The 23519-nt window shown below is 39.8% G+C and overlaps 1 protein-coding gene and 1 long non-coding RNA gene across 3 annotated transcripts; both read right to left on the bottom strand.

Moving 5' to 3' along the window:
• Positions 1-569: 569 nt before the first annotated feature.
• On the bottom strand, positions 570-8381 carry LOC147652174 (uncharacterized). Of its 2 annotated transcripts, XR_015289439.1 has the most exons (3): positions 8261-8381; positions 1576-8075; positions 570-729 (listed from the first exon to the last, which is right to left on the bottom strand). It is a non-coding gene; the product is annotated as an uncharacterized LOC147652174 (long non-coding RNA). The 2 variants fall into 2 exon arrangements; XR_015289438.1 differs by lacking the exon at positions 570-729 and having other exon boundaries at positions 1064-8075.
• Positions 8382-10124: 1743 nt separating this feature from the next.
• ZC3H15 (zinc finger CCCH-type containing 15) lies at positions 10125-23026 on the bottom strand. Its single transcript, XM_023948752.2, has 10 exons — positions 22783-23026; positions 20756-20857; positions 17762-17873; positions 16107-16259; positions 14964-15055; positions 13706-13888; positions 12881-13027; positions 12593-12697; positions 12254-12380; positions 10125-12030 (listed from the first exon to the last, which is right to left on the bottom strand). The coding sequence occupies exons 1-10, from the start codon at positions 22858-22860 to the stop codon at positions 11837-11839; spliced, it is 1293 nt and encodes a 430-aa protein (XP_023804520.1). The 5' UTR covers positions 22861-23026; the 3' UTR covers positions 10125-11836.
• Positions 23027-23519: the final 493 nt, after the last annotated feature.

The following is a 23519-nucleotide window of genomic DNA, read 5'->3' as shown; positions in this document are numbered from 1 at the left end:
CTATACATAAACTTGATACTTGTTGCTAATTTTTCTAACTTTGCTGCCTCCTCAACAGGTTAAAAAAAACGACCCAACCAAACAAACACAAACCCCACATTACTTTTACTGCTATTTACTGACTTAGCTCAGAGCTTTTGTACTACAGACCTGATCAAAGCAAAACTGCAGGTGAGTTAATAAGTTCCCAAACTCTAGATGGGCAATAAACAAAAAGATTGGTTTATGAGTACTTTGATCACTAAGTCGGTAACGTAGGGAAAAGGAGGATTTATTTTCTCTTCTTGATTGTATAATGTCACACATTATAGGAGTGAAGGATAAATTGTCTTTAAGATGCTCCAATTTTTTTACCAAATGATCAGAGACTGGCTGTGCAGCTCTTCTGCTTGTTGTTGGAAATTGCAAAGCCAGGCCATAGGAGCAACACAGAGTCAGGGGTTACTCATCTGACGGGAATCTTTTGTCAAAGCCTTTCCTCCCTTCCAGCCGACGGCTGTCGCAGCTGTTCCGTGTCTGTCTGTCTGTCTGCTCCCCATGTCTGGGCTGTCCAAGTGAGGCTGCCTCTCCCTGACTCAGCACCGGGCACCCTCTCCTCTCCTCTCCCAGGAACTTGAGTCACCGCTGCTGGCTGGCCCCAGCTCACAGCACAATCGGAGTCCATCGGTCTGGACAGCCCCAGAGCAGAGCCACAGCTCCCTGCATGGCACCACAGCCCCCAGCCTCCACCTGGGGAAAGAAAATGAAGATGTCAGGGAAATGAATCCACAAACACCAGAGGTTTATGTCCAAAAAGGAGACAGAGGAGCCCTTTCACTTTATTCAAATAAAGGGAGAGGCCATGGGGCATTCCCCTGGGGTCTCTCCAATTTTTGGAGGATGCAGTCTCCTTTTTACCCTAATTTCCCAGCTTCATGTCCCTCTCTCTCTCTCCCCATTGTCTGAGATACTTGAGAGATACAGACTTCCCAGAACACCTAAGATTCCTCTCTAATGTATAACCCTCCCTCTTAATTTTTAATTCTTACGGAATTTATGTTTTTTCCCCATTGTTTCTTTCATCTTTCAATATCTAATTTCATTTATCAGCAAACATACAGTTTGCTTGTAAAGGCAAATATCTTTTTTTTTCCATTCATCAATCAGCAGAATCCTTCCCATTGTTTCTTCTATCTCTCAGTGCTAGTTTTATCTACCAGCAGACCCACAGCTTGTTTGTAAGGACAAATCCATCATTCCTCTCAAAGTGTACAGGCTTGGGATACACTTCTAATCAAAGCCAATCTTACTGTAAATGAGAGAAAGTGCTTTCTGTTGCAGGATAAGCCAAGTGATTGATTCCATTGCTTGCACTGAGCTACCCAGTCTGACAGAATCCTGAACAGAGGAGTGAAAGCCAAAACCAGACTTTGCTGTTTATGTAGAGCAGCAAACATCCTTCCAGTGAGGATGTGATTTTTCTTTCCTAGTTGGTTTAGTTCTCAGCATGACTAACAAATAGATAAGAAACAGGCAGTAAGATCATATTACATAAGGCAAACAAATTAATTGCATGTTTCTATATTTACTTGTTACCTGCAGCTTTCAGTTCTCAGGCTAAGATATCCAGGGATAATCAACATATATCCAGGGGTGAAGATCAACAACTAAGAAATGGGCAGCACTCGGATTCCTTCTAAGACACCAAACTTTTTGTCTGTATTCAAAACAGAATACAATTATTTTGGAATTGATGGAGTCTAGACACTCTATCCAACAGATTAAACTCGTATTTCTGTTATTTGTCTTGTTAATTTTTACTCAGACAACAAGCTGTTAATGCAGCTGAATAAAACTTTTTAAGATGCAAAGCACTTTTGGTAGGCAGGTGTTATTTTTTTGCTATTCCTGAGTGACCAGCCTGTAACATAGAGTATTTCAGAATGCTTTTCCTTTGAGTCTCCACCTCCTGCCCTGAAAAGCAGCAGCAAGAAATGGACAAAGTGCCACAATTCAGTAGAAACTGCAAATGTGCAAAACCACTGTGGTCCTACTTCAAAGGGTCAGCAGAAGGTCCTGTGTGTAAGCAGTGAACTTCAGCCTCTAAGTGGATTCAGTGCTTTACAGTACCAGCAGAATGAATATCTGAAGCAAAGCAAGGATCACCACTCATTTGTTCATTGAGACTACTATTAGTCTCCCAGAAAAGCCTTCATCAATGTGAGAGTTTTAGTAACTATTTTGCTCTTGTGCCATCCAGACACTTGGACTTTTCATGAGGCTTAGCTACTCTGAACAGACCTTTTAAGAAGTAACTCAGTTTCTAACAAGGCAGTAGAATACAAAGTAAAAAATGGACTTCACATATTAGTTTGCTTTGGTCAGTTTGTGCCTTTTTATTTCTGTTTTGTTTAATATTATCTTTGATATCCATTGGGAAAAATAAAACATGACATCTGAAAACTGTGAAAGCATTAAGTGGTGAAACACGAGGAAACAACTAGAGATGTTTAGGCTTGATTTGCTGTATTGCTCCTGTGAGCAATTTACATCAGCCAAATCTCATTCGTTTGTTAGCAAAAGCTGTCCTTAGCCTTGGGCTATGGAGCAATGTTTTCACTAGGACAACAAGGGTATGGCTACATTTGTTAAACCAGCTCCTAACACAGGGTCTGAAATCTCCCAGTTCAAAAGGAAGTGAGCTGTACCAGGTTTGTTTTTTCCTAATTTGTTCAATACTGATACCTGTATTATTACTCTAGTGTTAGTCAAAGTCTTTCTGCAATACCCTTTTCATGTTTTATAGAGTGCTCATTACTCACCAGGCCTTTTCTTTTACATTAGGATTTCATAGCATCAAATTCAGGGAAAGCACTGCTTGCTTTAGCCAAGGATTGATATTTCTTCAGTCTGACAAAGTTGGTCATTATAAACCACATGTGACTCAGTTTTTGCTTCACAAAGCACTTCACCAGATTAGCAAACAAATATATCCAGATGCCACTCGGTAACACTCCCAAAGACTTAGATATGTTTAAAAGATAGAGTACTTTCCCCCTAGAGAAAAGGTTTGACAGGAAATAATGTAATGAGGGAGAAATGGATCAGGAAAAAACCCAAACAACAAGCTCTATAATATTCTTTGTATCATCTCTCTGAAAATGTTTTCAAAATATGTGTGCATATAGAAGATGTAACAGAGACAAAAAGCTAAATACCACCCTGCTCTGCTAAGGAAGAGGGTGTGGGAACCCTCCCAGAGGGAAAACCCTGGGAAGTCACCACACCTATCCCCAGTAGTGAAGTGCCCTTAGATAATCACAGTGACAAGATTTCCTAGGAATGAGCCATGGAGATATGGGGCTCCTGGGTCTTCTGGTGGGAAAGGTCTCAGGAAAGCTTTTTAGAAGGGGATGGGGAGAATTTGCTAATCTAGAGAGTGTGATGGAATTAGCCTTCTGCTCCTAGAGTGGGAAAAGAGATGAAACATTGAAATCAAAAGGCTGTGGACTTGTCTCATGTGGAATATGTCTATTGGGTGTGAAAATCCTGTACTTCTGCTTCTCCCATCACTGAAACGTCTGTCCTGACACAGCAGCTGTGCAGCCCATGAGATGGAAAGCTCCAGCTCCCATGTGAGTTACTCCTGCAGTGATTGTTCCTTTCCAGGCCAATTCCATCACACAGAACTGCACCTGGACCTGTACTTCTTCCTAATCCACCCTTCTGCCTGTATCCAGCAAAGCTTGTAAATGCACAACAGTCACAATTAATACCAGACTGCTAACAGTACACTTGATTAAACAAAGAATCATCCCTCCTATCTCCTCATCACTCTCTCCTCCACTTCTTTTTTTCTTTCCTGGAACGAAGGTACATTGCTTGCTGGATGCCATGAATTTTAACTCTACCTTTTTACATTCACAAAGCCCTCTAGAACACACTGCTTTTATGCAGTTCCCTGAAGGTGAGGAAGAGATCTATTTACTCTGCCATCATCTTATTCTTAGTTATACCTTACTCTCCCTAAGAACCTTTTCCTTCTTTTGCCTGCTACTGTTTTCAAACTATTTTAAGTACTTTTATTTTCTGCTGAGGCAATCATCCATGGCAAGCGCACGCACACAGGTTTTATTTAGAAAGTGGAAGTGCCTATGTCTGGCAGAAATTCTTGTGGAACAGTATAATGCTGGGACAAAGAGATCACTTCCCCACACACAGGCTCTATAGGCACAGAAGACGGGTCACTTTCTAGTTTATTTCCATTTATGGAAAATTTCCAGATGACAAGAGGCATTTCCTAGGTTCCTTGCATTCTTGACTGCTTCTAGTTGTACAGAAATACCAGAGACCACTGCTCCCTGTTGTATCCCCAAGATATTGTTATCCCTGTGTTTAGTGCAAACCAACTGCTATTTAGTACAAATGACAGCTTCTTATGCCCAACTTTTGAATCTTTCCCCCAAACTTCCTATTTTTTTTCTGATTCTTTTCCATGATTTTTTCATCGTGCATTTTCAAAGGAATCTAACAAGGCTCTGACTCACAGAGCAGTCGTGTTGGCTTTTTAACTGATCATTCCAGGCACATAATGCCACATCTGCATTGAAGCGTCTGTCCTCCAGTGCTCCTGTATTACAGTAATGCTTCCTCATTCCTGCTGAAGGATTTGGAACAAAAACAAGTTTAAAACTTTCAAGTTCCCTGGGAAAGGAATAATTCTTCAGGCTCCTCTGTGCTTAGTAACAAGCTCAGACTTTAAATGTGTTGAAGACTTAGATAACAAAATAGTAACAGGATGCAGAGCAAGTAGGATTGAAAGGCAGTGGAGGAATGACGTAGAGACAAGTTCCTTTCTATCCAATACTCTGAATATTCTTTTATTCAAATACGAAAGCAGTAAAAGATGGTAATAACAAGAACTGACACTGAAAGAGATATTTCCTTCCCCTTGTCTCTCAAGAAGCATTTTGAGTTTTTGAGCCCAGGCATTCTCCACATTGATACACCAGCTCCTGCCTCCAGAAGACACATTACCATCTTCCACAATGGTCCAGAGTTCAAACTTCCTCCCTCTTCCCTAAGCAGAAATGCCCCTTTCTCCCTGAAGAACTCCAACTCACCCTTACCTTGAAGTTATTATGTTTTGATCCTCCACGTCCAAGGAATTCTTCCTGTCTGGCATTAATATTAAACCAAAGCATATCCTTATCTATAAAACATTGTACTGGTGACTATACCATTGTTGAGTAAAATAACAAAAATTTCCCTCAAGGAATAAAACTAAACATAGACCAACACATAATCAGACCTTTATCCATTCTAACAGAGGGCTTGGCCAGTGGAGTGAGGGGTGGGGGTGCTTGGTGTGGATCTGGTTTGTTCTCAAATTTGCACCGTTTGCTTCTAAGCCATTGGCCTGCCATTGCTGGAGTCACTCCTATTGGGTCCCAGCTGGGTGCTGCTGGTGAAAGAACTATTTCTGCATCTATCAAACAGAAGTTAATGCTGACAACAGTTATCAGTGGTGGAAACTACAGACACTTCCATGCCCTGAATAAAGAGCACATTGAAGTTTTTTCCTTCTTGCCTTCTTGGGGGAAGATTCCTCATTCCACTTCTCTCAGTTGCCCACACAAAGAATGGGCAACTATTCATGCACAACAACTGTTGTGCAGAACTGTAACTTGGTATTTCTGTGTGGAAGGCACTGTGTGGGAACTGCCATGTACAGAACACACACTCCTTCTATTGACAAGGAAAGGACTGAAGAGCTCATGGTGTAGGGCTGATAGCAGCGACAAAGTGCAGCTCTGACACCTCCCAGCTGCTTATTCAAGGAAATAGTTCGCAACAGTGAGACCCTCACAGCTCATAGTTCCCTCTAATTCTGACTTTAGTCTTTCAGAAATTTGAAGAAATAATTTATGCTTTCTTCCCACCAGCCTTCCTAATCTTCCTTGTGTTTGGAGTCACATTAGGGAAGCACACTGACGAGGATACTGTGCCTTGCCCCAGGCCTGTGCAGGGAGCCCACAGGGGGAAGGCAGCAGCTGCCTTCACAAGGACTGCTGGGCTACTTGATATGGATTAGAGATGTCAGTCAGAAGAGCCTCCCCTCCCCAGTGTTTATACTCAGCAGAGAGAGAAGATAGCAAAAGATAGTGAAGAAGAATGAAGATGAAAGGTTTCTTGCCTAGAAACTTGGCTGTTTTGTGATTTTAAGGAGGCATTAAGTTGCAACTATGGAATTTTTAAAGTGGAGGTCATTCTTTTTCTGTCTACTGCTCCCAAATTAAAGAAATAAACTACCTGTCATGTCAGAGATCACTAAGATTGAGAGAAAACAGTGACTGAGAGCTCGCAATGGATTTGTATTACTGTGCAGAGACCAAACTACCACAGCCTTTTTTGATCCCATCTCTGTCTGCCTTGTGTTCAGAGCCCAAGAACAGAAACCATGGAACAAAACAGAAATGCAGGTGAAATGTGAAGAGGACCAAAATTCTCCTAGAAGAGCAATCCTGTCAAAATGTATTGTAGAGGCCTGAAAAATGTAAGTTACAAGCTGATTTCCTGCAAGAGATGTGCTACACCCATTTTACATGCTGGTAGACAGTTTAATTAAAACATAGGCCCAAGGATGCAGCCTCCATAGAACACATTTCCCTAATGGCTGACAGTACAAAGAACATTGTTTTGCTCTGGGAAACCTTCAATAGTAATTTGCTTACCTCTTTCCTTCAGGATTGCTTCTGCTTTTTTCCTTTTCTAAAAGCTGTGATGCTTTCTTTTCCATTGTTTCTTTCTTGATTTAGGAGCCCGTCTCAGTCTTGAAGTCTGACTGGGTAACTTGGGGAACACCTCTAAGTTTTAAGCCAGCCTTGCTCAAATTTATGTCCAAATGTATTACAACATTACATTTTCAACCACAAATATAAGATAAAGAGATTACCTCCAAGGTCTCTTTCCCTAAACACAGATGAGATGCTGCTGCTGCTATTTCATGATTGAAAGAACTGATTATTTTTGGCATTCATTTCAATAATGTGCTATGAAGGAGCCTATTGTGGTCACATATTAGGGCTGTAACATCATAAATGAATAAAACATCTTGGCCTTATTGCTAACACCAGCAACAGCTGCTCTCTGTAAAAAGACAGAGCATGCATTGAAAGGAAGAAGTAAATGTGACAGGCTAAGCCAAGGTCAGTTCTAAGCCTGCAGACCAGTATGGGGGAAAAAGAGAAGGGTCATGTGCAGATATCACAGTAAAAGCACTTAAGGTGATCACAGCTCCCCAAAACACACCTGGTACCTAACCAGAACCAAAGACTTCATTCAAATGCTTCATCCATGAAGCATTTGCTTCACAAAAGATTCTGCTTATTAGAAGCCCTTTTATAGCAAAAAATCAAGCATGTCAAGAGAAAGCTTTTAATTTTGAAAGTTTCTAGCACTGAAGTACATCAAATTACTGTGTTCTTCACAACTGAAAGGCATCAGTGTCTCTTTTTACACCCCTTTTCTCTATTTGGCATTAAGTCAAAGCAAAGGCAGGCACAGGATATAACTTCCTGGAAGAACTCAAGCTAGCAGGAGTCATGCTCCAAAAAAGATGTAGCAGAGGTGTGGAACTCCTGAGCTTCCAAAAGTTGGTTAGAAAGTTGAGGGATTCAGGAGAGAAAGAGGAAATGTACACTCAAGAGAGAGGCACCACAGGCTCCATCTAGGAGAGGAAATGATAAAGAATTGTAGATAAAGAATTGTTGGAAGATAAAGAATTGTTGGAAGCTCCGCAAGAGAAGCACTCCTGAACAGTGCACAGGCTTGTCCTTCTCCTACCTCTTTGTTCCTCAGATGTCTCTTTTTGGGAGTATCATAAATGGTCTCTTGTCTGATGCAGTGCAGTTGCTGTCACATGGGTTTTTGCAGCTCCTCTGGCTTTCCCACATCTCATTTTTCCAATTCTGTTCCAATTCTTATTAATTTTATTCAGGGGATTATTTCTCCTGAGACACTTCAGGTGAATATGTATGTGATTTTTGCATATCAGAACAATCCCCTCCTCTCAGCTCAGGGCTGCAATAATTTCACTGTGAGAAATACAAAGACCCAACCTTGTAAGAATTTTAGTTCATTTGCTTGAGCACTCTGCAGCTTCAGTAAGTTATTACAAAGCAGCATATGGGAGAGGAATAACAAATGATGTTTATGAAACCTCCAAGTATGTTATTTGCAAGATATATAAGCTTACCAAAATTAAGCCTGCATTACTTACTATAATCAGGTAATTTTTAAAAGGGGCATTAGCATTGCAGAAGAATTACAATTCAGCATTCAGAATGTCTTGAACTCAGCACTCAGAACATAGGTTTTTGAAAGCTGTTATTCCACATCCAACTAAACTGTGAAAGAAAACATGAATAAAAACATACTGATTTTTAAGTGTACATTCTTTCTGTAACCAACACACTAAACAAACACAATCAATTATGAGAATACCAAATTGCCAAGGTAAGTACCACTGCTTGGTCCAAAGTTCTATCAGTAATAAAACCTCCTCTTGATAAAAACAGTTGGGAAGCACTTTCCATTAAGAAATGGCAACACTTCTATTACAAACAACTCATAGATAATGTAATATTTAAGGTCAATTTTGACAGTTAATTTTAACTTTTTTCCAGCCTTTGTGAACTGTTCATTACAAAAAAAAAGTAGGAAGCTGTGAGTAACAAAGCTGTGAGTGGCAAGCATAAAATTCAATCACACAGGCTTTAAAAAACTCCCAGAACTTCAAAGAATTTACAGCTAGCCAGTTTCAGCAGTTCAAGCAGTTTGTGTGTGTGACTGAAAGGGGATTTTAAAAAGCACCAAAATTTAAAACCAACCAATACTCTACTCCCACAACAGCAAATACCTGGAAGCCAAGGCATGGGTTTACTGCAGCACCTTTAACTGGTTCTGTTCAGTACCAAAGGTGTTTTCAAGGCAGTGCTACACGAGTGTGTTCCCCCAGTATTTGCTCAGGCCACAGCTGCAGTTGTGCAGCACACAGCACTCACCCAAGTTAGGAGGAAAACAAGGTGATACAAACACTGGCCCAGGCTGCAAGGGCTAGGAACCAAGTTTATTGCAAAGGTGTTTCTCACCTGGCTTATGATGCTTTACTACAGCCTGTTCTCAACCCTGCAAAGTGTCCTGAACTGAGCCTGCCTGCTCTTTTAACAGTGAAATATTGTATTCTTGACCCATACAGGCTAGACAGTCACTGAAGTTACCATTATTTATGGATTGAGATTATATCTCATTCTTCCAGAAGTGACTCACTGACGTTTTATCAGAGTAATTTCAGGAAATGTGCATCAGTAAGAACAACTTAGTGACATCACATCCAAGTGAACTCCCTTCTGCCACACTGCTCATTTCCTGAACATTAATATTTTATCTACCCCAAGCAATGTCTTTGCATTCATTTTCAATTGAACATTTATTGACTGAAACCCTGTGAGCCACAAATCCAAGGTTCTTTAAAGGGGAAGATTAAGAACTTTTAGCAGCCCGTATAAAAGCAGGAGGAACATGTAGCAGCATACTGTTCCCCACCCTCAGAAGGCTGAATGCTCCCCTGACAAAGGGCTCCTGAAGAGCAGTCACCCTGCTTTCATGGTTGGAAGTCTGGGCAGAGCAAGGCCAGCCAGGAGCTGTGCCAGAGTAAGTGGAGAGGAAAAAGAGTGAAAACCAAACAGAGACAGCCAGCTATTGTTTCCTGCCCATGTGCAGTCATCTGTCAGCAGCTACTGCCTAGGAAAATTAGGCTTTCTTCAGCTTACAGATGTTCAATGGATTTCAGTGCTATGGAAGGTGACTGAGTGATTAAATGACACCTGTACAAAGGACTTGTGCATCACAACTATCCTTTTAGACCCAGAAGGGCACACAGGTACTCTCTGCCTATGGATCAGTGTTTTATTATCTGAAATTAATGAGTCACCCTGGCATTCCTCCACTGTAAAATTCAAGCAACACAAACAAAATGTTGGCAAAGATTTAAGCTACTTGAATCAGTGTAACAGGTAAGTATTAGCAAAAATGAGTGTTATATACAATAAACCAACCCCTAAGACACAAAACATAGAAAGCCATTTTCATCCTTGATAATGATTAAATTACTTTTATTCCCATTTAAAATATACAACTTTGAAAAATTATGCAACATACATTCAAATGAACTGCATTCTTAAGTGTCCTGATAGCCAGGTATCCTGGCCAGTATAATACCATAATGCATCAATTCTGTTTATTTATGGCCACAGGAGAAAAATCTGCATAAATAAATATTTATATCTGATAGTGCAGCTTTTCCTTAAACACTTACATTTAGAAGTCAATTTCAGTAGGCCTCTTTCTCCCAAGCACTGCTTCTTGCTCCTACAGGAAAAAACAAATTCCACAAAGAGCCCAAAAAAGGCCAAAAATTCCAAGTCTGCTATTTTAGAAACAGCATTCATGATACAAGAGTCAATTCAGCAGTGCCAGAAATAACCAGTAAAGCTAATATTACCACCCAAAAGCAGTTTGGGAAAGCTCACTGACAATGCCATAACTCTTACTGGTCTGGAAGTAGCGATTTAAGAGCTTTAGAAAAATCGATACAAAGGGTATCATTAGTACAGCAGCTCTGTGGCAGACACCACAGGTAGTATGGCAAGGAGGTGCTGCCCACAGCTGCCTGGAAAAGCACCACTGCTGAGAAATCTTTATGGCAGACACTCAATCCATTGGAAAAGGACACACTGACTTGAATTAAGTGCAGTCTGCAGGGTACAGCACCTGAGGCAACTTACCCCTGTACAAGTTCCTGTTATTTAGAGGACACCAAAGGGATGACAAGCATGTTTTGGACTGTAACATCCCTGCTCTGCAGAGCCTCAAGTCTTCGCTAATCTACAAAAGACAGTGGGGAGAGAATGAGACTGGAAAAGCAGTCAGTGATGTACAGCAGGTATTACATCAGTTAATGGGTGGGCAGGGAATAAGAACAGGAAGGGAGAAAAGCTGGCTGCTGAATTTTACATTGCATCAAGAGTAGACAAAAAAATCGTAACCGCAGGTAGCCCAAATTTAACTGAAGCCAACATCATCACTTCTGTATCAAGACTGCAGAGAAAAACATCTACCACTCTATTGGAAAATCCAGCTCTTAACAGTTTGGTATGATATCCTAACTTAGCAGAGAAAAATCAACACAGGTATTTTAAAGTTGATAACTTTTATTTACAGATTTATTGGCAAAAGGTGTTGGGAAAGTTTAAAACATTTTAAACAGAGGGCACCATACTGTATTGTATGAAGTATCAGTTCACAATCTTCAGTATCCAGCTGATCAAATAAAGCTAATCACCACTTAAAGAAGCATAATCTGCATCAGCTCCATTAGAGTATCCTGCCTAGAAACAACTTCAGGCAGTTTCTAAATCAACACAATCACTAAAAAAAATGCAGTTTTTGTGAAGAATGTATACTTGGATTTTTGTACTGTACCTGATGTCAAATTGCCCACTTGCATACTGGCAAAGCAGTAACACTTCCTACTCTTAGCTGAAAGTTATAATCTCACTGTCTGCAAATTCAGCTGTCGGGTAATTCTGAACTACTCTGAACGTTTTACTGTGAACATAGTCAAGACTGGAGTAGATGAGATTGAAGTAAAACATTCCTGGTATATCACGTGCCCATCATATTCAGCTGCATAACCATAAACATCTTGTTTAAGAATTCTATTCAAAAAGGAGAAAAAATGTAGTCAGTTTTCACTTTGCCACATAGGTTTAATTCCTCAGTGGAGCTTTTTAGTTCATTCTTCTAGATCAAGAGTGTTTAGTTCTTCCTCTAGTTCATCCAAGTCCTCTCCAGTAAAGAGATTTTCATCAACTGGAACTGCATCAATTACTCCATTTTCCAATTCCCCATCTCCATCATTATCTTCGTCTAAATCATTTTGCTCGCTGTTGTTTATATCACCACCAGAAGCTTCACTTAATTTATTATCTGAAAATAAACAAAATTCTTAGGCATTTCAGTGTCACAAGTTTCTCAATCACCAATTGAATTTGCAATCCTACTAAACATGCTTTCAAATTTTAAAACTATGAAGAAGCTATTTTATTTAGTTCACACAGACTTATATTGGCCAAATTGCATGTACCTGGTGGTTATCATGCAAGTGTGGATAATCAACTATGAAAACAGGTTGGAAAAGAGAATAACTTACCATCTTTTTCTACTGAAGTGTATGTGCTGAACCGCTCTGGACTAGCCACTGTAATACCAGTCTCTTCTACTGCCTTGGGGACATACAGGTTCAAATCTACATCATTTATACACACAGGGTCCTCCACCTGGAAAATAAACCAAGATGCTCTGCATGAATTGCTTCTCCATAAAAATCCTCACTTTTGCAAGATTTCTACATTTGTCACCTCCAACAGCAACCTTCTGATAAAATATACTCTGTGGCATTATTAAGAACCAAGGTTATTCATTCCATTGTACGGGCTTTCAAACTTGAATGCAATTGAAATATTCCTTGATTTAATCCTGTTTCCTTTACCTCATCATCATCTCCTGCTCCTTGAACATAATGGGTGTCATCTGCTTCCTCATCATCTGCATCAACCAACTCTGGCCGGAATTCAAATACTTCACGTCCACTAATCTATTCACAGCAAAAGAAACCTTCAGTTATCACTTCATGGAATTTACACAGCTTACAAAAAACCCCACCAACAAAACACAAAAAAGAAAATGACACACAACAAGCAAACCAATCTCAGGCCAGTTACCTCTTCACAAAACTTTATTTACTTGCTCTTCTTACATTAAAAATTGTAAAACTTACCACCAATGCTTTGCCAGCTTTAAAATCTGCTTTCCTCCTCTCCATATCTTGTTCGGCCTTATCAATTTTTTCTTGTCTTTTTCTTCTCTTCCATGCAATAAAACACTCTAGAGTAATTTTGGTAACATTTGGTCCTAAGGCAGCACGCTGTCAAGGAAAGAGAATGATTAATGCTAGAAACTCTTTCCAGTCTGCAACAAATTGGATATTTAATTACTCTTTTCCAGAAACTAATTGAAAACATTTCTTTCCAATTCCCTCTTGACTCTTAGGCTGTTAAACATGCATCATCCTCTTAGCATTTGACTTAACATGCGATTTTCCAGTCAGTGAGATGACCTGGCATGAACATTAACAGGAAAAGTGGAGGAGGAAAAAAAGGAAAGACAAGAGCTGAGCTCTGCTCAAAGTGGCACTGCCAAGCAATGGTGACAGAAAGAAGCAGAGCAGTAATACCTTCAGAAGGCCTTCTGCTCTTTGTGCTGTTGCCTCATTAGAGAGTTAAGGGAGAACTAGGGAGACAGTGAGATGAGAAAAGCCAGAGAAGCAGTTGTAATGGACAAATGAGAAATTAAGTTAAGAAATAGAAGCCTCCTAAAATGGGTAGGCAACAGCTGCACTAAGTATGCAGCTATAGTTAATTCTATTCACTAGGTAATAGTTTCTAAACAAAAACATGAATCAATGCTATGCATCCTTTGCCTAAGCTCATACAGCTCTAAAATCATCTAATAGTTTTTTATTATACATTAGCAATTCTTTTACGTGCCTCTTCAGAGGAATGAAAACAACTACCACCAAAAGGTACCTGTCTGACAACTTTACCTCTTTTTCTATTAGATCTTCTAATGAAATTTCATCTTGCTTTTCCTCTTTCTTTTTGTCTTTTTTTAATACAAAGCCTGGAGGGAGGGCATGGCGATACATACAGTTGTCTCCTCCACCCGGACAGACCCAAAACCATCCATATTTGTTGTTCTCAATAGCATCAAGGAAGTATTTGCAGACCTGTATAAAAGCAATGGCTGTTGTTAACACCGTGTCCCCTTATCATCCCCAGCATTTTACACCCCATGGCAGAAGTTCAGTAAATCCCAATCAGCTGTGCTCAGAACAAAAGGAACATGTGAAATGCATCGCTACTAAAAACAGTAGACAAAGAAGTACAACTGAGTATCCAAGACTCAGGTTTAACTTTTTCTCCCTCAATATGATCCCAACTGAGAAAGACAAGATGACAGAAGACTGCCAACCCTGCACTCCCATGAAACCAGCAGCACACCTCTTTCTGCTCACCAACATTAATGCAGTTTTAAACAACAGAAATTGCATCTGCCTCACGTGTTAAACCTTTCAGCTCTGGATGCCGAGGTAAAGATGCCATTCTAGGACCTTTAACAAGCAATTCATTGTTTATATTTAGCCACAGCAATGGTTAACTGTTGCAAATTGAGGTGGTATCAATAGACTATTTAATTACTTGGTATTGAAAATTAGGTGGAATAGTTCCAAAGAATGAAAAAGAGATGAACCCACTATTGCATTTAGTGCAGAACTGAAAAATATTGTTAAGCTTAGGGCCCAGGAATTACAAATTACCCTCAATTCATAAATTAGGAGAAAATTTAAAATCTTATAATGCTTATATGTTACTCAGTACATAGATAAGTCTATATATATATATATATATATATAATATTCACTGCATTAACAGACTTCACTAACCACAATACTTGGACTTTTTAAGCAATTAGGATGCATTAGATAAACTGGTGAAACCTTGAGCATTTCTATAAAGCACTTCACCTACTATCCATTTGTAATGTACATGAGAAAACCTTTTATGGACTGAAAAGAGCTGCTGTGTTTTAGTTTTCTTTCTGGTTTTGGTTTTTTAATTTTTAAAGATATTACTAGAAATACTATCAGTCCAGTTGTCAGAATATTATTATTATTATTATAATATTCCACTCTAGATTTTACATAATGATAAACACATCTAATGACTGCACTGCACTTAATTCCTTCTAGTACAGCTCAATTTAAAAAAAAAAAAAAAAATTAAAAAAAAAAGAAGACATACTATTTGGGTTTTGGGTTTTTTCTTTTCCGCCTCACCATGCTTCTTGTTCACCACTTCTTCCAGCTTCTTCTCATCCCAGTTGTCCATTGTATCTAGAAAAAGACAACAGATGGTTCTACAAAAAATTCCAAATACTAAACATTGCCAGCAAGTTGCTTTTCTGCCCAGTAACAGTTTTAATGTGCAATTCTTACATTTTAAGTAGCTTATACAAGGGAAAATAAATTCAGGTTCTTAAAATACTGTTTTCAGACTCTCCTATGCCACTCAAAAGACAATTACCTCAAAAACCCTAGGAATTTTAATTTTGAAATGCATAAAGTGTGTTTCAGTTAAACGCTCAATAATGTGTCATTCCATCAGCACAGAACTGAGTGCAGACAAGGGAAAACAAGCCAACTGAATAAAAGAGAAGGTTGGAGGGTAACAACCAGAAATACAGCTAATTTGACTTGAGGCTTGAAAGAGAAAATACCAAATTATCTGTGTAAAAGTTAAAAGAAGGTTCTGTCAAGAGAAGCAAATCACCAATGACAACATTAGCAGTGAATCCGTGGGATCCCATCAGACGCATCTAGGATGACAGAGGCTAACACTCAAATAAAGATTAGGACATGAGGAAATGTGAAAAAAACAAGTTCTATAAAATCTTTTAATCCCTGCTAAATAAAAGTAAAATCCAGAGTACTAAGCCAACAAGTCATTTGGGGAGAGAAAGCCACAGATTCCCAAGTATCCCTAAATGTAGAAGTGTACACGTTTAGCCAAACACTAGGAGCAGTTCTGGAAGGCAACTCTGGGTGCTCATTGCACTTCCTCCTTTTGCACTTCCCTTCTACAGAGCTTAAGAGGGAAACAGCAACTGCAAGAAAGGTCAAATACTGTTCAACTTGCAACTGCTATGACGGAATACATGACCCTGAAAAACCACCATTATCAGTAGGTCATACTTCTTGTTCTAGGTGAAGTCCAAGAACACTTGAGAGTGCACTTGGAGAAAGTTTCAGTGTTGCTCAGAACACAGTGGGATGGGTTGTCTCACTGTTCTTCAGGATCATAACCACAATACAGAAGACTCTTAATCTTAAAATTCCAGTTTCAGAATCAGAATAGGTTAGCAGTAACTTTCTACAATTATTATACCTTTTTCAAGGTCTTCATCTCTTGCATCGATGTAGACACTTCGTTTTTCACACTTCCTTTCCAATGACAAATCATGAGAAAACTTGCACTTGTCTCCTTTAGTGCACTGTCCTTGCTTGAAGAAAGCACAAACTACAGATTTTGGGTCAGCACCTGAGTGAAGAAAGTTTTTTATATTTTAATACCATTTTAAGGAAAAGTGATATATTAGAAATTCTGAGAATATCTAGGATATATAGAGAATGAAAATACATTTTAAAAATAAAAGTTATTTAAAGTGCTCATGGTAAGTATATAATTCATGTCCTGAACATGACAAATTTACTTTTATTGCGTGGTATTTATGTTAAGTATCAGAGCTGCCACTAAACTATTTAAAGAAATATGGTGTGCCTGAGGAAATTATTAATTTGTGTATTAGAATACATCAGAGAGTTCATTCTGTGCAACTTCTTCCCTGTACATGAAGCTGTTCTTGACTCTAGTACACAGTAAAGCACCTTCTGGATGTCAGCCTTTTCCCAACAGATCAACACCAAGCTATAATAAATTACAATAATTAAACCCACATTCACTCAAACCACTTTCCTCCTTTAATAATGGAAAGAAAATGGCCGATCAGAGACCCCAAAATAAGGAGCTATGGTTCTACTATAAGCTATCCAATCACTCTAACTACAGTTTAAGAAAAAAATCATCCCACTAAAGAATCATTTGACCATTGGGAGGTCATTAGGAAAAGAAATGAAAGAAGCAGGTCTAAGTGTATTTATAAGACATGACTAAATCAGAAATACTTTACTTGCAGTATTAATTTAGTTCTCATGGAGGATTTTAGGCTTGAGTTTTTCACATGATGCTTCACTTCTGGTTTGACTGAAAGTGATTTCACTATGTACAGCAACACCTGTTTAAAATGTAATCTAAAAATCTGAAATAACTCAAAGTCAAAAACTGCTTGATTTAGGGAAAACTGATGCAGAAAGTTGGAGGTCACAAACAGAAAAGTGTCCTTTGTTGCTGATCAGCGCCACAATGAGAAAATATCAGGTTTGCTTTAAACATATGAAAATCACACTTCTTCTGTCAAAAATTACTGCATGTATGCTCCAGAAGATTGGCAAGTAAAAACTTGGTAACATCACAAAGTTTGTTTGTTCAATAACCGACCTCAAGGGATATCCAAACCAAATGCCACTGCTAATTATGAGGTCAGATAGCAGTATCTGGAACGTATTTGCAGCTCTGATTTGAGTACAAGTCTTCTGTTATGCCAAATAACAATATGATCTTTTATTCTTTCTTTGGATGTTCACACTTCCCTGGAGAGACAGGCTGTTTTAAACAAATACCATGACACACACACACAGAATCATGCCACATATCCAGAAGCATCTGATGAATCAGAACACAGCCAAGTATCTTCAGCTGTGCTGACAACATCAATGCAGCTTTTGGTATTTAAATGATCTTCTGAGCCCAGGGGACTTCCCAAAACAATGTCAAATCATGACTGACAAAATACTTGATGCACTGATGAAGGAGGAAATAGTCTATTTCATTAAAATACCAATAGGTGTTTTTGAAGGGTTATTATACCTTCAGTAGTTATATGAATAACAAAACATAAATGAAGATAAATCACTCAGTCATACCTTTGCTTATTTTCTGTGCAGCAACCACAGGCTTGAAGAGTTCATTTAATTCTTGTAATTCCTTTTTCTTATCTTCTTTCTTTAATTTCTTCTCACTTTCTGATTGAGCAGCCTATAAATATAAAACCAGGGTGTTAGGACTCCACATAAAATGCACGTTAAAATAGCCAATCACTCAAAATGAGTTTACAAGGGCAGGAATGAAACAACCTGTGATGCCTGGAAGGCTCAGAATTGCTGCTCTTGTGTGTGCAGCTGGTGCCCTTTACTGGCCCTGACCTAGTGCTGCAGAGTGACTTTATGATGCTTGTATCCCCATCTGTCTGTTCTGTTTATGCTGGATATTAAGTTCTGCACCTTTAAGACTGGTTCTAAGAGTGAAGGGGGGAAAAGAAGCACAGTTTGTTTTCAGAAAGTGCACTTGCTCCCCTGCACTCTTTTTCATGGCCTATGTTGTCTGCAGCAGAAACAGTGGGTTGCTTTTTAGGCAGTTTTTTAGCTAGCTAAGCCAAAATGCCAGGGCAGGGATTTTGCAGGGCCAGCCAAAACCAGGGCACCTGTCCCACAGGAGGGACAGCAAATCTGCCAGAGAGGAGAGGTGCTGGCAGGTACCTTTAGTGCCACAGTGACCCCTACTGCACCTTTACAGGAAGGAAAGCCAATGAGAGGCATTGAAACTTCTCGTTCTTTTGCAGTGCAACTACTTCCAGATCTGCACAAAAAAAGCCTCTTGAGTCCCCTACATGCTGCTTTGCTTTTTCATCTCATCTATACAAGTAGAAATTAAAGAACATCTGTCCATAGAAGTTGGAAGTGCTTTTAGAACATTATTTCAACTTGGATCAACTGAACATATGAATATTTCACTGCTTAATTAAGGACTAAAGACAGGAAAACAAGCCAGGGAAGGAAATTGCATCTATAAAGAAAAAAATACCTGACCCTGCCTCACCCTTTTTTGGATAAGCCAGAGCAGGTGTGGTTTATACCCAAGTGGAATGAAAACATATGAAACAGGACATGGGAGAAACATTCTTAGATCAGATATGAGTGGTGGTTTTAGCAAGGTGGGTGTCCATCTCTTTTTCAAGGTAACACGCGACAGCATAAGAGGCAATGGTCTCAAGTTACCCCAGACAATGTTTAGATGAGGTTTTAGGAAACATTTCGTCTCTGAAAGGGTGGGTCAAGCATTGGTGGACTCACCATCCCTACAAGTGTTCAAAATGTGTAGATGTGGCACTTGAGAACATGGTTTAGTGGTAAACAGGCAGTGCTGGGTTAATGGCTGGACTCAAGGATCTTAGAGATTTTCTTTACCCTTATGGATTCTGTGTTTATTTGACTCTTGTCCTTACGGCAAGTCAGTGACACTAACGCCACAAACAAGCAGGTAGGATACTATTTTCTAAAATACAGTGTAATATTAAAAAAGAAGCTTTGTTCTTAAGGTGATTTTGGCAAAAATACACCAAATTGTTTTAAAAAGGAATTAGCAGCTTGGTTAGTTTTCCTACTAAAAGTTCACAAATGCCATTTTAAATAACAAGCAGACCCACATATATCAAGTACAGGAAGTTGTACTTTAAGAATGCTTTTGTTTCTCTTCAGAGCTCTAAAATCTTGAAGACAAAGCTTGTCTCAAAAAAAACCCAACAAACCAACAAAATCCCCCAAAATCAAAGAAACAAGAAGACCAAAGAAACAACAACTAATCCAAAAAGGAGTAAAAAAACCCCAAAAACAGCCACTACCAAAGCTAAAACTCTGACAGCATTTCCATTTTAATCTCAGGACACTAAGAAAATTGCTTTAAGAAGTTATTTCTCAGGGACAATCCTAACTGAAAGTTATTCTGTAAGGTAAGAGAGGTAAAATCAGGTTTAAAAATTTGGTCCTGACATCCAGTAGTCAATAAATACTAGCATTTGAGAAATAACATTATTTTAGGTTGCCTATTTTACATATTGGTATTTGTACACATGCCACAGATCCAGAGATTTCATATACAAGTTTCAGAACTGTTTGAGTAACACTAGTGTTTCTGAAGTAGCATCAAGCAACCTTTTCAATAACCCAAAAATCATTAGATTTAATGCCCCAAATAACAACTTTACTTTTCAAGCTGGGCTTACCATGCTAGTTCATCCTTGTTACACAAGGAACATATCATGACATCATGAACTGAGCTAATGCAACTGCAATTATTTTACAGGCTTATTCATAGAACAGAAAGCTATGTAAATATTTAACAGCCAGCCTTCCTACCACTATAGGAATAAGAGACTTGGATCATTTCCATTAAATCCATGCTTTTTGATTGAGTATAATGTAAACATTGTATCTCATTTTATTTCATCATACAGAAGAGCCAAGTTGCAGACAGCGGCTCAGAATTTCAGGGGTTTTGACCAGAGTTCACCAAATAGATGGACACTTGACAGACTAGTGCCCACTTAAAATTGTAATAAATACTTCTGTAAGTAGAAGAATGAGAACATACAGGTTTTTATATTTTATTTTCTTTCAATTCCAGTTTTAGTAACTATTTCTAGTTTTGACTGCTCACTATTTCTCAAATAAAGTGGGAATTCAAGAGAAAAAAGAGAAAGAAGGTGCAACTGAACTCTGCTGACAGCCAGTATCTACAATTTAATTTCATATATACCAAAACTGAATTATGCTACTGTCACAATACCATGGAGACAAACACTCACCCTGACTAGTTGAGTTTGGATGGGATGCAGTTCTTTTTTCGCAACAAAAGCCAACCAGAAAACCAAAAACCAGCAAACCCCCATTCTCTGTACTACCTTTACAGAGGTACATAATTTACAGCTAGACAAGCTTTGCATGACAACTGTTAGCCAGACCTGTGCCAGTCACATGAGGCAAGCTCAACCTTCAGGTAGCTTCAGTACCTGACCACTTGTTTACAGAGTGAAAGATGATTTGACTATGCAGTGGGAAAAACAGTCCACAATAAATGCTTACCTGACGTGGGTTCTGCTGACCAAACTTAACCTGGTGAGTCACAGCCTTGATAAACTTCTGCTGCTTTGCACCTTTTTTATTCTTTAGGCCAAATGTTTTATCCTAAAATCATGAGATAAACACAGCCATATTAATAAAAAAAACAAAAAACCACCAAAACAACTGAAACCTCGTCCTTGCTACTCCCCTCAGGCTTTCAGTAAAACAGATTATTTCCTCAAGCAACACAAGCAATGCAAGAAACAGTATGGACAAAAAAAATAATAAATATATATATCTATATAAATAAAATATCATCTTCAGAAGTGGCTTGTCACCAGAACCTCCTGAATGTGGCCCTTGTGTGAGCTCCTGGTTTTATCACCAGACGTCCTCGTGCCCTGGTATCAGTGTGAGTGTGGACACACAGTGTTCTCAGGCCTGTCAAGGCAACAGGACAAGATATTTTTGGAGACTACCCAAGGAACATCTGAGGAAAACAGGACAACTGATTAGCCATAACTACTGCTTGTTTCTCTTCTATCTACCTGAAATCACTCATTACTTCTATCTTCAACTACTCAGATAGAAAGTGATATATGTTATATAGATGAGTATTACCACATGTGACATATTACTTTTTATTTTCTAGTATTGGAAGCTTTTCCTTTTCTAACTGTACTCATTTGAAATTAAGTCTTTATCCTACATCAGGTCTGGACAGGTGTCTCTACTTCCTAAAATCCACTGCTTGAAGTTTCTGTTTACTGCCTAAACCAATTCTTCCTCTGCATCTTCAGCTTTATTGTTAAGGCGAAGTTTCTATACCAAATCTACAAAAAATTCTAACAAAAAACAAAAACAAAAACCAGCTTACTTTCACATGAGTAGCTGAGGCAGAAATTATTTTTTGTAACTGAAATACCTGCCATAAAAACTTATGCATGCCTTTGATTTGATACCAACATTTTCCTCCTTGAAGAAAAAAATAACAGATGTTCATCCAGTGAAAATAGCTCAGCTCAAATATGGTTTTGGAAGGCCTAACAATCCAAAAATATAAAGTATAAAATAATTACAAAATAAACAGCTCCAAGTTTCCAGAATCATTCTGTTTTACTTACAACATGTTCCCTATGAACAGCAGCTTCTCTGTTACTTGTTGTTAACAGGAGAGTAGTAGGGAAAGAAAATTTATAATTTACACATTTGATTTCCACTGTAAATACAATATGGAAAATATAATCTCTGTGTCTTTGATTTGTATAAAAAAAAATTAACAATCAGTGCCAGCTTTTCCCCTTCCAGCTATACTTCTTTGTAATAAAAAGCAGAATTTTTCTGGGGCAGCTGCATTCAGCAAGAACCTCAGAAACTACAACAGCAGGAGAATACAAGACCAACTGCTCTAACCTGACCTTTCCAAAAACCACAGAAACAACAATCTGCAACTTCAGATATAAAGGAACACACTCATTTACACGGCTGTTTCACCTGAGCAGCATTTTTCATGCCAGTAATTCAGGCAAATACTTAAATTTCTGTAACTGTTCTGCTTGTACTCTCAGCATTAATTCACACACACAGCATAGACACACACATGCCTCTAGCAGGTTTTTTTTTTCAATCTGGTCACACGGGTCAAATTGTAACAGAACGCACCGCAAATCTGAGTGAAGAAACAATATCATTAGTGTGTAAAGGGATCTCTGGAGATCATCTACCCCTGAAAGCACAAACCTACAGGCCAGCGAGCCAGACTCTGGGAATACACAGACACAGGACACCAGAACGAATACGAGTAAGGACGAGGAAAAAGCCAGCACAGCAGTGCTGTCAGATCGCGTTCAGGCCCAACACAGCTCGGGCCTGGCAATATTCCGGCTAAAGCTGGCTCCAAGAAGCGCAGAGAAGGCAGTGTCTCCCCGGGAACTGAGAGGTTTCGGCTCCGCGATCCTTCCCTCGGCCGCTCCAGCCGGGAAGCCGCAGGGAGCGGCAGGGCCCAGCGAGAGGCCGCGGCGGGAGAGCGGCGGCCTGAGCCTCCTCACCTCGATGATCTTCTCCTTCTTCTTCTGGTCCGCCTTCTTGCTGCCCCCCGCCGGCTGCTGCTGCTTCTTGGGGGGCATGGCGGGGCGGGGCGGGGCGGGGCGGCTCCCGCGGGGGCTCGGGCCGGGCCGGGAAGGGCCGGGAGAGGCCGGGACGGGCTCGGGCCGCGCCGCCACCGCGGGGGAGGCGCAACGGGTCCCGCGGGGCACGATGGGAACGCGCCGCGGCCCGGCCAATCGCCTCCCGGCAGGCAGCGCGCGCCGCGTGACGTCACCGAAAAGGCGGGGCAAAGCGTACGTGAGGACGGGTGGGGCGAACGGCGTGACGTCATGGGCCGGGGTGTTCAGTGGCGGGAAAGCCGGCGGTGTGTGGGGGGGGCGGGACGCCGCTCTGCTTCTTAAATCTGCTTCTTAAATTTGCTTCCTAATGGCCGTGGTTCCCTTCTGAGGGAGAAAGGGCCCTGAAAGTCCTCACAAGTGACTCGATCTGAACGCACCCGTCAGGTTTTGGAAGGATGGGCGTGCGGGTCGAGTTTCCTGCAGTGCCCAGCGCACTCTGAGCTTTTGAACGCTAGGAAAAATGCGCTCTTCTACTATATTTTAGGTTTTATATAACTTCTAGTATATTAAAGGTTTAAAACTACATATTAATTGCTTTGTTAATACCTGCAGTGACAATGGACTTGAGAGAAAATTTATGGATTGCAGCCCTTTACGAATCACAACTCCTTCAGTGTGCC

The sequence above is a fragment of the Cyanistes caeruleus genome, chromosome 7 (assembly GCF_971803275.1).
Source record: "Cyanistes caeruleus chromosome 7, bCyaCae1.hap1.1, whole genome shotgun sequence".
Taxonomy (NCBI): Eukaryota; Metazoa; Chordata; class Aves; order Passeriformes; family Paridae; genus Cyanistes; species Cyanistes caeruleus.
Note: the sequence above shows the minus strand (reverse complement) of the source record. Positions and strands in the feature narration are given on the sequence as shown.

Excerpts from the sequence above, each read along its gene's own strand:
- ZC3H15 (XM_023948752.2), bottom strand. The coding sequence starts at position 22,860 with ATGCCCCCCAAGAAGCAGCAGCAGCCGGCGGGGGGCAGCAAGAAGGCG. Across the intron at positions 16,260-17,761 it reads TGCACAGAAAATAAGCAAAG|GTGCTGACCCAAAATCTGTA; the intron begins GTATGACTGAGT and ends TTCTTCACTCAG. Across the intron at positions 12,698-12,880 it reads AAGCTGGCAAAGCATTGGTG|ATTAGTGGACGTGAAGTATT; the intron begins GTAAGTTTTACA and ends TGCTGTGAATAG.